The following is a 13,948-nucleotide window of genomic DNA, read 5'->3' on the forward strand; positions in this document are numbered from 1 at the left end:
CTGCTGAATATTTCATTTTTTCAGAAGGTAGGTAGATTTATTTGTATTTATATTAAAAGTATGTAGGTGTTTTGAAACATTTAGAAGCTGTGACATAAATAGTCTGCTGGGCATTTTTAGTGTTGTACAACAATTATATAACAATAAGGTAGCTGTTAAATACTTAATAGTGCTGTCAGTATGCAAGATGTGCTTGGATTTAAAAAAGAAGTTGCACCTACTTTCAGTGAGTTTACAAACAAAAAAGCGTTCAGCACCTTTTGGGCAAAACACAAAATTCTTACTGATTTTGCTAAAGGAGTTCATAAATCATGATCCCAATTCTTCCAATCCCCAGGTCACATTCAAAACCTTATTCACATGATCACTTGTTTGAAATGCGCATCTGTTGCATGAATAAAATCACAACGTGCTGAATATCATATGCACAGAGGCAGAGAAAGGATGAGAGGTCCTGTGTAAAGTTCAGCACAGATTTAAAATCACAGAACAGTGTGATGGACTCAATTTTCTTTCAGAGAGATACCTCCCAAAAAAGAAAGTAACTGTCCTAGTCTGTAAGTAGCCATTGAGCATGTAGTTGGGTGACTAGGAAATGAAGTACTCTGACAGGAAAAGAAGTTACCGTAGTGTACTAGTAGGAAGTATACAAAGAAGGGAATAGAGAAACAGATAAATTGGATCTTGAGATCAATGTTAAATGTCCAAGGTAACTAATGGCAACTGTCACTATTTTCAGTACATTGTTCATACTGGGACAGAAATTCATCACACTGAGTGCTGTGCAGAGGAAAACAATTGGCATTCAGTAAAGATGGAGCCAACAGTGAGGGATCCAAAGAAGAGATTTAAGGACGCAAAGTGATGTTGTTAAATTTACAGCCAAACCAAACACACATTGTGAGGACTTTGGAAAATCATCTTCATTGGAAGAGCTGCAGAGCTGGCTACAGAATTCATAACAGAGATTTTGAGGTAGCTGAGTGAATAACAGAGAAAAAATTGATTGTGTAAAACCTGAAGGCAAAACTGAGAGTGCTGTGCCAGCTTCTGCCATTTCTGCTATCAACACTTTGTGGTTGGCTCTAGTTCTAGTATTTTATAGCTTTCTAATGACAGACTTTATTTAAAATGAAGATCTGTGCCTTTTATGTTGAGTACTGTATATCCCTGTTATAGAAAGACAGTTCTTGGCCAACTGTTCATATGTGCAATATTTTAAAAGAGTGAAAATAAAACTAAATCAAGGAGTAGAAAAGTAAAGATAATCTTGAACATTGTTTTGTATAAGAATTGGCCATAGCTATGAAACTTAATAATCATAGGCACATTTTACAGATGCATATTAAATAGAAAAATCAGGTAACTGTATAAAATCCTGACATTTTTATAAAAGTAGTATGAAACAGATTGAAACCAGTTTTAAATATTTCTGGTTTCTAGGCCAAAAAAAAAGAATCAGGCCTAAGAGGTAGCAGATTACTTTCTTGAACCAATTTTTTGTATGCATAGCCTCAGCAAGAGGGAACCACATAAATGCTGTTAAAAGACAGAGAGGATGGAAGGAAAAATATATGGGCTATTGAGGTATAAAAGCTATAAAAATTGAGAATTGTGTTATTACACTGTATCTCAGAGTGACAGCAACATTTTTCATACCTGTTACTCAGTGGACTGCAGTACAATTTTGAGATGCCTGAATGACTTTAAACTGATGTTCAGTAGGGCAAACGTTCATGTGGTGCCTTGCACAGCCACATCTTTAAGGGTAAAGTCACCAATGCCAACCAGTCGAAAGCCAATCTTTACTATCTCAGCACTGTGATGAAGCTTTCCCTAGATTCTTAAGGCAGATTTATTTTAAAAGCACGTTTGATGCTGTCACAAAGCAGTTTCTAAGATGTTCTCCATATTTGACAAATAAAATGTAGTTTAATATTTGAATGTAATATATACCCGTATAGTGCAGAATAACGTATTCTGCTCTAGGTTGCTGCATTTTTAAATTGGTTGATAAAATTTCCTGTGAAAATCCAAATTAAAAAGTGTGGAAAATGTCTAGTGATGAATAAAACTCAGAAAGTTTCTAAATTTAAGATATAAATAGGTGCAAGAAATTTATGTCAGTAAATAATCACTAGGCCTAAACCTTATGCTCTAAAATGTGTGTTATGTGTATTTAATGAGCCAGTTCATTTGCATGGGGTTTTTGTCTCCACACAGCCATGAAGGAACAGATTCTGTAGCTGACTTGACAGATGTTACCGTGGTACTGAACAACTTCAGAAGCAAAATTATCAAAGTCCAAGTATGTATAGAGATGCTTTTGTTTTGTCTGCAGTGTTTCCTTACGTGAAGCATGACTAATGCTTACGTGTCTTAGGTTATGTTTGATTGGAAGATACATACTGAAATACATGATTTAGATTTTCTATAAATAAGTTGAGAAGGGTGTGTAAAATCAGCGTAGTTAATTTGATCCAATCAGGTTATACTAATTGCATGGGAAGTTGTTAAGTATCTGTTAAACATAGATAGGAATTTTCTCATTTAGCTTAAGGTGTGTAAGAGTGGGGTCTAGGTGCCTTAAACTTCCTCTCTGCTTAGTAGATTGAGAGAGTCCAAAAGGGCTGCTTATCCCAGCTCAGGTATGTATTTAAACCAAGAGGGTGACCACTTCCTAAGACACATCCAGTTCTCTCCTGTGGCGGGGGAGGGATTTTACATGAAGTCCAGAGTGAAAGTTAAAATTAGGTGTGTTGAATTCTACTCTAAGCTACCAAATTTGTGTAAATGAAATGATGTTATTTTCATTCTTAAAGATGTATCAAAAGAAGAGATAATGAAGCATGAGTTATATTAAGGAGAAAGAACTCGTAGCATTATATTTTCCACTATTTTGTAAATAACATTTTGTGTTGGTGTCCTTGGTACATTGTATCCAAATTTTAGACATTGAGAAGGAGGGAGAATGATGTAAACCTAAGTACAAAAGGCATTTTTAAAGCCACATATAGGAGTCTCTTCCCCAGTCCTGTAACTGAAAGTTTCCAGAACTTGGAGAAAAAGGGTAACTCTGGAATGTGATAAGCCTGCCTTTAAAACACAGAGAAAGTAAAACAATGCCACAGGGGCCAAAACAGGAAAATTACTTTCTGTTAAAGGTGGTATGTATTAAGCTTATAACTAGAATATGTAAGCTCTGCTGTTCAGTTGAACTGTAGAATCACTTCAGTGATACCAAGGATGTGGTTTCAGAAACATTAGCTAAAAAGACGCGTAATTTAGTGTGAACAGAAGCATGAGCTTGACAGTATAAACATGTGTACTGAATATGGTTAGATTTTAATATGTTCAAACATTTATTGCTTTAGAAGCTATTTGGGTTTAAAAACCAATTAGGTGTCTTTTAATCATGGAAATTAAGGTCAGGAAACAAAATTAACTTGGAACCTTTATTAAGCATCTGGGTAAGACATCAGAAATTGCTGAAGTCGGATGGGAGAGTTTATATTTCACCGACAGGTGTGTCGCTTTCTCCTTATGACAATGACAGTTTCCCTTCAGTAAGATGTATGCATGGTGCGATGCCCTCATACCCTTCTTCTACCAGGTAGTAGCTGGATCACAAACTCATGAGGGAGGAAAATAAGATACAAGTCCCCACATTTTTAGTTACTTTTTGCCTAAAGTAGTACAGAAAGCTTGAACATGCTGTTTGATTTATTAATCACCATCTAATTTTTCATAATTGATTATTTTTCTTCTTATTACAGTGCATTCTGTACAAAGCTTAAAAGTATGTAATTACATTTTTACTATTTGGCTTAATGCATTTAAGTAAGTATTTTACTGAAACAGAAATTGGTAAGATGTTGGTCTAGCTCTAGCCAATAAGTACACCATAGTTAGGTCCTGTCACAACTGAAGTAGTAATTATTATCAACTAACTTCCCAAATTCCACAAATACATTTATTTTAATGACTAGGTACAGAAAAAGCCTGATAAAATGAATGAAGATCTCCTTACTGATGGAACAACAGGAAAAAAAGGAAATCAAGAATCAGTTTTAAGGTAATGCATAATTTTCTTATATTTTAACTGTGCCAGGACATGTTTATTAGTACTCATAACAAGTAAATGTTTCTTACTTGATAGTGATACACATATGTAAAAAGACTCTCCCAGGGATTTATAATACAAATAAAATCAGGAGAAAGAGAAGCTATAATGTCTTGTACATCTCATTATTTATTTCCTTTTTAATCCCTCCTTTGCGTTTCTAGTTCCTGCTCATGTTCTCCATTGGCATTTTTATTTTGTTGTGGCAGGGAATCAGTCTCAATGTGAAAATCTGTGGTACTCAGATGTATCAAACTGAACATCAAAAAGCAGGCAATGATGCTGCTTGTCTCCTGCTAGATATAATTTATGAGAGCTCAAGAAGTGTTTTTATATTTGTCAGTAAAATAGCTTTTACTTTAAAGCTGGAGTTCTATAAATAATTGTAATAAACATCTCAAGCTTTATATTTGGGGCTAATGAGTTGTAGTATTTTGCCGTATAGCATCGTAACATTGTGTTTTCAGTTGCTCATAATTATGTTGTCTGTGGATAGTGTGTAGTTCAGGCTGATTTTTTTAATTTGATTTTATTGTTTAATAAATAAAGATATAAATTCCTATGAAATTTTTATATAATTTTTTGAGAGTAAGGGCAAAAAGGGATGTTTCATCTTCACTTAGAAAAATTCTAGTGTTTTTTTTTTTTAATAGACTAATGCATCTGTGCTGTGGATCAGAACATGGGGTGTTGCATCAGTTTCCAAGCCATGTTCATTGTCCTTTTGAGAGCATTTCAGTCAGATAACCTTTGACCAATGTATATTAGAAACAGTGGCCTGGGTGCTCTCTGCGCATTCTTTCCTTGTAACCCTTCAGAGACTTTTCTCACAAGAAACTTCTAAAAAGGTAAAGTTCTCAAGTATTACACTTGGGGTGCTGGCAAAAGTACTTACTGAATTCACAGTGATTTGATTTCTTCATGCCAAAGAAGAATGAGCTTGGGTCTTCAATCTGGAATGCTGGTAACACAATAAATTCATCCTCTCTTTCAAGTATAATTCCTCTTCTGGATCTTCAAGGCCATTGTGGGGAGGACCTAATTTGCAATACATTGTTTCCATGCTGGACTCCATCCACTTTGTACAAAACACCCATGTTTGCTCTCAGAAAGCCTGATTTCCAGCACAGGTTGTTTCTGCAGTATGCTACCAAGCGCTAAGCTGTCATAGCTGTATAATTGCAAAGGCAAAGAACTAAAGGGAATGCCTTCCGAAGAAGGCACAGTTCAGGGCCAATGACTTGACTATAAACAACTTAATCCAAGTAATCAGAGATCTCTTTACCCTAAAAGAAAAAAGAAATTGCAGTAGCCTTATCCATAAGTACCTTCAAGCATTCAAGATTTACCATTGAGGTAAAGTCTGATTCTTCCATTGTTCAGGAGAACATCTTTGGGCTATAATTCAGCTAGTAAGAAAGGGATATTGTCAGTATGAGGGATTTAAGGAGAATGGCTTTTTCATCTCTATTTTCTCAATACCCTAAAGACTTTCTGGTCCCAAATGACTGCTTCAAGACTCAAAAAAGATCTTCTTCCATTTTCAGTAGCCTTGGCATGGTTGTCAGTCACAAAGACAGTTAAAGAAGATGAAGAAAAGGCACAGCAGTTCTACTTTATCCAGTAAACGGTTGATCCCTGACAATTTAATCCTCAGCCAGTCCTTAGATCCAGGACTCAGCTCAAAAAAAAGACTACTGAGGTGAATCTCCAACAATATCAAGCCATACTGTAACCAATCTGGCTGAAGCAGCCTTTGCAATTCCAAGATCTGTGAAGCAGTGCTCTGAGGGAGACTGCAGCCACCTTTGCCTAGCTGTGTGTGCTGGAAGGCATCCATGATTAAAAACCAATCCTGGGAGACTTTGATATTCAAAGCAAGCAAGAATGCTGTGCAGCAGAAACAGAAAACCTCTGGACAACATACCTCAAAGATACTGATTAGCTTATAGGGAGAGCAATTGGTTGTATTTAAGGAAGAATGCAGAAGGTATTATGAAAAACACTCAGGAAATCCCATCAACACAGACCACTGAGTGTTACAAGAGTATTTTGGGAAAGGCTGCTACTTCTCAGCCTTGTCGTTTGGTGTTGGTAAGGAACTAGGCTAAATACATGGTTTGGCCTTTTGTGGCCATTTTTATGTTGTGTTCAGTCTGTACATGTGTATGTTTTATATTATGTTCAGTCTGGAGTGTATATGCAGCTCAGGTACCTATGGGGCTATGCAGGCACCCTTCACCTCAAGAATATGCATTGGTTCTTCTGATGTAGAATGCACATGGATGAAGCTTGAAATGTAACTGTTGCAAATGTTACAAACAATCAGTTCCCAAGATACTCTGGCTGTGTGTATTTCTGATTTTTTGCTTTGATAAAACATGGAGTTCCTGCCAAATTAGGATCCTGTCCAATTGAAAATAGCGGAGACTGCAGTTGTGCCATAGTCCTGAGTGACTGCGTGTGTGGTGTTGTTTCCAAAAGATGTTACCATAGGCATTGCAGTGGGAGTACAATGTAAGTGGGATGAGCATTTGTTTTGTGTATTTTCTTACTTTTGATTCTTTATGAACTCGGTGGTAACGCAGTAGTATTTTCTTTCTGCTGAATGTTTAAATAATAATTTGTTTGGGTTTTTTTCTCAGCTTTTCAGAAGAAATTCCAACAGATGAGAAGGAAAAGCAAAGTGATATTCTTAACATTTTTTCTGTTGCTTCAGGCCATTTATATGAACGTTTTTTAAGGTAAGGAAAGGTAAAAGGAAACAAGAATTTCACAGGAATACTGTAAACGTTCATTCTGAAACTAAGCAGCTTAAACAAAGCTTTTTTAACAAGATGTAAAGAATAAATTGTCAAATTGTAGCAAAGTTGTGTACATTGAGGACTAAATTAATCTTTCTTTGAGAACAAAGTGATTCGATATGAAGATGTTCAAAAATACCATTATTCTTTGAAGAAAGAAAAATGTTCTCCGTGTCTTCCATGAGCGCATCTGTGAAGTGTGAATATAAAAAGATGAAGCACAGCCTCTCTTTATAAAGACATAACAGAAATTACTTCATTAGACCTGTATCTACTTATGTTTAGTCGAAACTACAGATACTACTATGTGCACATATGGCCACACTTAGCTCAGTGTTCATTCAGTAAGCAATGATTGCTTTTAAGGAATTTTTACAGTGTTGCCTGATCTCTTCACAGCCATCTCCATTACTTTCCTGGTTGAGTACTTTGTACGGGTGTCAGGTTTAGTGATTTTATTGCTTTAATCACCTGCATTTCTTTCCTTCAGCCTACAACAAACTTCATAAAGGGAAACATTTATTTTAAAGGAGTAAAAAAATTATTTTAAAACATTCTATGTGTTACTTTGCCTTATGTAAAGTTTATTATTTCTTTATTTTTAAGATAGACTTAACCTCTTGTAAGGTTTAAGGTGTTCCTAATCTGTCTGGTAAACCCAACCAAATGCTACAATGGTAAAAAGAAATAAAGTTGAACCCGAAATAGTGATTCTTACAGTTATCAAGGTTTTTCTGAAGAGGGTCTGAACTCGAACCATGCTTTCTCTTTCCTGCTATTTTTCTTTTCAGCAACCTATTAAACTCAACCCAAGTATCTCCAAAATAAGTTATCTCAGCAGCAAAGTTAATACAATACAATTATTCTGTCAGGCACTTCTCTTAGAATAAAATTTACTGACAGATCCACTTTTGAAATTGTACCTTCTAATACTGCTGGACCAATCTGGATTGAATGAGTTCATCTCACAGCAGCCTTGAACACATGCTCTTCAAAGTTTTTAAGAAGAAATAGAAATTTCTGCTTAAACCAGGTTAAAGAAAACGATACTTAGAAAGTTTTAGCACCGTTTCAGAGCAGTTGAAATGTAATGACTGGTGTGTATTTGTTTGTTTATTATAGACTTATATTTCCACAGAATTATGATGCTTTCTGTCCTGCGTCATACAAAAACACCAGTTAAATTTTGGTTTCTGAAAAACTATCTCTCCCCAACATTTAAGGTAGGAGAAACATCTTCCTTTCAGTATTTTTTCTTTCAAGTAGCTTTTTATAATTATATATTTTATAATTATATAATTGAAATTGAATTTTCATAGTTGAAAATGATCTCTGAATGCATTCAATACCAATAGTTCTAGAAGTCTCGTGTGTAAGACTCTTCTGGAACCCAAAGCTCAATGAAATATGATCATATTTTATTCTTTTGTGATAATCTTCAAGACCTGTAAAGAAATGCTTTCTAGATCTGGCTGAGGATACTGCTAGAATTAAAGAAAGATCTTAAAATAAGAAATTCTGTACTCAGTAAGGCCGAGACAGCTGCCACTGTGTTGCAACGTTCCCTTTTTAACTTTTGAGTCCTTGTGTGTTGCATCCATGTGCAACTAACACTTTTTGGTTCTTCTTCTAGGATGTTATTCCTCACATGGCTAAAAAGTACGGTTTCAACTATGAGTTAGTACAGTATAAGTGGCCCCGCTGGCTCTATCAACAGACAGAAAAACAAAGAATTATCTGGGGCTACAAGATCCTTTTTTTGGATGTTCTTTTCCCTTTGGCTGTGGATAAAATAATATTTGTTGATGCTGACCAGGTAAGAAAAAAATAATACTGTATAAATGCACGAGGAATTCAATTTGGCTTAAATTGATCCAGTTTCATCCTCAGTGGCCATTTTATTTGGATGTTTGTCTCTTAAGACTATCGCAGTTGTAAGAGCAAAACCAGTGGTGTTACAGAATGTGAAATGCAGTAATTTGACTTGTCTTTGGTCATGTAGAAATGAGTAGTCTCACCACACTGAGTTGCCCTAAATTGCCTGTGGAGAGAGAAAGGCACCTAGAGAGGTATGTGTCATCTTAAAGTTGCATCTCACGTAAAGCATATTTGAGTGAGTGATGAATCTCTGGGCTGATGGTGAGAGGACTTCTAGACTAAGGAAGGAGTCTGATATGGTTTGTTTAGACCCCTTGAACAACTTCTAGATGGGTGAAGTTTTTCAGGATTAATCCTGTCTCTTCTTAAATGTGTCTGCAGTCTTTCACTCAAAAATGAATATTGTATAATGTAGAATCACAGGATCACAGAATGGTTTGGGTTCGAAGGACCTGAAAGATCATCTCGTTCCAATCCCTCTGCCATGAGCAGGGAGACCTTCCAGTAGACCAAGTTGCTCAAAGGCCCATCCAGCCTGTGCTTTTGACCACTGCCAGGGATGGGGCAGCCACAACTTCTCTGGGCAACCTGTGCCAGTGTCTCACCACCCTCACAGGGAAGAATTTCTTCCTAATAGCTAATCTAAATCTCCTCTCTTTCAGTTTAAAGCCATTCCCCCTTGTCCTATCCCTGCATGTACTGAAAGGTAACATACTGTCTCAAACAGATGCGACATTGAGGAGTCTATCAGATGGTTATTAGAAACCTCAGAAAAGTATTACACATTTTGGTCCTTTTCCAAAGCTTGAGAATACATTAAATTTAGATAAGGTAATGCAGACTGTAACTTTCTGAATTCCATCTGGATACAGTAACAATACTGGTTGTCTGTCTAACTACTGTAAGAATTTCTCTGTACTCTGAAACAGCTAAAACCTTTTTTACCACTGACAGATTAGTGGGTTTTAATGGAAGAATGGTTGATTAGCAAATAAAGGACATTCATAAAATGTCTTTATAATCTATGTTTAGAAGTATTTTACTACTAGATAGAAAGATTTTTCAAATGGTGCAGTAATATTGGAGTGCCCAAATAATGTAACAAATAGGAAGGATTTTCTGAAGGGAGATGCTCAGCAGATTTTGAAAGTTTACACTCCAGCATGAAGGAATTTAATATTGGGCAACCACAAACACTCGTCTACGAATTTGAAATGCTTTGCTGCTTTTATTTCATTTACTTATTAAATGTGTTATGCAAATGGCCACAGAATAAACACTTTCTTTCCTTGAACAATAGTTTGGTAAATATCATTCCAGTGCAACACTTCATCTATACTCCACTGTTGTAGTGTTTCAGGGCTTTTTTAAGTGATAACTAAACTTCAGGAAGCTTGCTGCAATAACTACCCTCACATGCACGCTTTAAAAACAGTATTAAATTATTAAAAGATACATATTTTTATTTAGATTGTGAGAAGTGACCTGAAAGAGCTCAGAGATCTGAATCTAAATGGAGCTCCCTATGGATACACACCTTTCTGTGACAGCCGTAAAGAAATGGATGGGTACCGTTTCTGGAAATCAGGATACTGGGCATCACATCTTGGGAAAAGGAAATACCATATTAGGTAGGATAAAGCCTTATGTATTTTTGTGCAGTTTGTGAATTTGGTTAAAATCTGGGTCTTCATATTGATTTGAATTACATAGGGCAATTGCTTTTGAATGCTGATGCATTCTCAGTAAGAGGTGAGTGGGATACGAATTTTGATGACATTGATTTACCTGTTTTATTGTAGCTTCAACCACTTAATTAAAACATATATTCCTTTAGGATGGGAAGAGGTTTTGGTTTCTTGTTGCTTTTATTAATGTTATTTAAAAAAAAAAAAAAAAAGGTGAAACTCCACGAATCTTAATTCTTGTTTTTTACTCTTTGCAGTGCCTTGTATGTTGTGGATCTGAAGAAGTTCAGAAAGATCGCAGCTGGAGATAGGCTTCGGGGCCAGTACCAGGCTCTTAGTCAAGATCCAAACAGTTTGTCAAATCTAGATCAGGTATATATGACTCTAAGCAATTTGGGGTTTATTTTCTTTATGTTTCTCAATATGCATGGAATTATTTTGTATCTCAATGTACATCTTTTATAACTCTGAAACTATTTGCCCTTTATTGCTATTTTAGCATGCTATCGAGTGTGCATATGAGCACAGTTCAGAAAACTGAACACTAAACGATGAGTAATTGTTTAATAGGAAAAAACTGAGGAAAACACAGCAGAGATGTCTGCTGCCCTTTATTTGTAGTTGTTCTATGTGCATTTGTGTTTTTCTGGTGATAATCCTATATTCTGATAATAGTAATTATAGTCGTCTTTAGCAAGAGTTTTTTCCTCTTTTTTTGTATCCATTAATTTTTTGTAAGGTAACTACTAATGCACTCTAGTGGTTGCTGTACATGGTCACCTTGGGGTGAATATAGGTTTCATTTATATAATGGATTTTTAAAGGTGGGTAGGGTAGGTCAGGGTGCGAGTCACAAGCATCAGTAGATCCCAGATGTGCAGAACATGCAAGAATTTATTGTTTTCCTCTATAGCAGAGGTTCTTTAGCTCAGTAGAAGATTAGTAATACAGGTCATCCAGTTTCTGCCTGAGTAAATACTACTATGTATTTATGTCTCTCTTTGGGTGAACTTCAGAAGGCTTCATAAGGGAGATTGTCCCTGCTCTTGTCATTTTCTTTGTGGAATTACTAGAAGTTTTTTTTACCTGCCTATAGCAGAAAAGGGATCCCACAGTACCAAAACCTAAGTCTCTCAGTGCCTGCATTCCACACACTTAGTCTGCAAGCAAGTTTCTCTCTCTTATATGGGAAGGTTATTGCCACCTGCATTTATTCCAGAAATACAACTGAAAACTCATGATAGCAGATAATGGACAAAGAAAAGTGCAAATACAGCTATGCTATAATATGGAACTAGACTGGACACGGGGAGTTGGAGCAGCCTTAAGCTATAACTGTTAAGAGTAAAGGACTGATATAGCAACAGTCAGATTTTGCCTCTCTTTTCTTGAAAACAGAAGGAATTACTGGCCCTGTATCACACACTTTGAGAGTCCTGATGTGCTGTAGCTGTATGTTTTTCAATCATAGTCTTACCCTTTCGTACAAGGTGTCTCACCTTTAAGATTCAGAGGCTGGTTACGGGGCTTCCACCATAATGCTGCTTTTCAGAACTAGTAATTCATGTTATCTAATATTCTCAAAATATTAATAATGTATATCTTTCCAGCTTAGGATTCTTACATTTTGAATTACAGTAGTAATACATGATAGCATATATCTCTTAAAAGTCAGTTGGATCAAATCAAAAGCCACTTAAGGGTCAGCTAGCCTTCCCTCAGCACACCAGTGCTGAGTGCAAACATTAAGGCAGCTAAATCTTGGCAGAATGGAATTGGAATTACCTTGGAAAGGGAAATATGTCAAAGTAATATTTTCATAGTATTCTACTTTCCCACTGTATTGGTACAGAATCACTTTCTCCCTTCATTGCTGCTACTCTACACCAAATACAGCAACATTCCTAGAATACAAACCACAGCGCAGGATGTTTTACAAGAGTCCTGGAGAGCTTTTATCTGCTGAGAGGATGCAGCATGATAACTTTTTTCCTTTTAAATATCTGGCTGGAGTGCTCGCTGCCCTTCTCAGTGATGAAGCAGTCTTGGCTCTTTGATAATCTGCCAGCACCGCTGCCCTTGTGTACGGTAGTTAAGGTTATGCTAATATAAAACACAAAATAAAAGTAGATAGAAGGAAAAAAAGTCACTTAAAATGCCATGGGGTGTAAGTAAAAACCTCCTGGGGAGAAAAATTACACATGAGAAAAACTAGACTTCTAGTACAGTGTATTTAATTGTACTTTCTAAAGAGAAACATGAGAATGTCTCTGTAGACATGCCAAGACAAATACTTAATATTTATACTAATAGCACCTCCTTAAAAAAGAGCATTAACCGTCTTGTTCTTTACCTGAAGAATAAAGATCAGCAGAAGGTAATGTAAGACTAATTCTTTCATTAAGAGGCAATGTTTTTCTTTTCTAGTAAAGGTGCTGCTGTGGAGGAGTCCCCCTTTAAAACTGTGTAGGTTATCTGGCTGAATGTGAAAACAGTCTTATTGTAAATCATATTGAAGAACTAGTTTTAAATGTTGCTTGTGAAAGTCGAGGAGACTTTCATTTCAGCAGTTTACATATCTTGAATAAACAAAAGTTTGGGCACTGACCATAAAAACAATCTGGTTTTACCCTTATTCATTTATTTTTCTGATTCATAAATATTTCCTCTTGTATCTTCTAGATGTATTTTGTTGGTTTTGAGGTTAAATCACTTTCTTCTGCAAGGATAGCCAACATTCTGGCTAGAATTTTGTTTTCTTCTATTTACTTTAAATCCTGGAACTAGCAGCTGCCTTTCTACTTTTTACTCCATATAACAATTCGTAAAGTCACAGCCCTCAGAGCTACTGCAGTAATGCAGGAATTGTGCTTTCCTTTAGAAAGTCAGAGAGGCACAACAGAAAAGTGTATTCTTTTCTTTCCTCTTGAAATTGAGATGGTGGTAAACTATTACCTTCCAAAAAAACCATAGAGCTGAAGTTTTTTTAAGAAGTAAAGCATTTAAATTAATGTTTAATGTCTTGTATACTCAGTATACTTACATTTGGTGTAATTTTCCTGTGCTAATGTCTCTATTTGAATTATATGCCTCTCATAACGCAGCTCTATGTGCTATTTTCTGCTGTCACAGTTAGCAACACAAATTGGCAAAATAAGACGTGACTAATACTTGAGTACTGGCACTTCTTTTTAAATATAACGTAGGGGTTGCACATGGGAAGGAGCTTACGAATGGATCTACCAGTTACACCTGCTATTTTTAACTGTGGCCAGAGGACATGCAGTGTGTGGCTGCCTGAGGTTCTTCTCATTTTTAAATGCTGTTCCTTCCATTCTGCAAGACACTGGTTCAGAATTTTCATGATCAGAGGACTTGGGTATATAATAAAGGTTAAAAAACCTCAATATAATAAAGAAAAGTAAGGAAAAGGGTAGCCAGAATAGCAGCTGAAC

At 36.0% G+C, this 13,948-nt stretch overlaps 1 protein-coding gene across 1 annotated transcript in view; it reads left to right on the top strand.

Moving 5' to 3' along the window:
- The window catches only part of UGGT2 (UDP-glucose glycoprotein glucosyltransferase 2), a 78,439-nt gene that overhangs the window by 62,064 nt on the left and 2,427 nt on the right, over nt 1–13,948 (top strand). Inside the window, exons 29-35 of the mRNA XM_010024716.1 lie at nt 2,224–2,308; nt 3,990–4,075; nt 6,769–6,867; nt 8,066–8,150; nt 8,561–8,743; nt 10,276–10,436; nt 10,751–10,865. Of these exons, the coding sequence (XP_010023018.1) occupies nt 2,224–2,308; nt 3,990–4,075; nt 6,769–6,867; nt 8,066–8,150; nt 8,561–8,743; nt 10,276–10,436; nt 10,751–10,865 (814 nt within the window). The remainder of the gene's footprint in view (nt 1–2,223; nt 2,309–3,989; nt 4,076–6,768; nt 6,868–8,065; nt 8,151–8,560; nt 8,744–10,275; nt 10,437–10,750; nt 10,866–13,948) is intronic.

Source organism: Nestor notabilis, unplaced genomic scaffold (genome assembly GCF_000696875.1).
Source record: "Nestor notabilis isolate BGI_N333 unplaced genomic scaffold, ASM69687v1 scaffold2082, whole genome shotgun sequence".
Lineage (NCBI taxonomy): Eukaryota > Metazoa > Chordata > Aves > Psittaciformes > Psittacidae > Nestor > Nestor notabilis.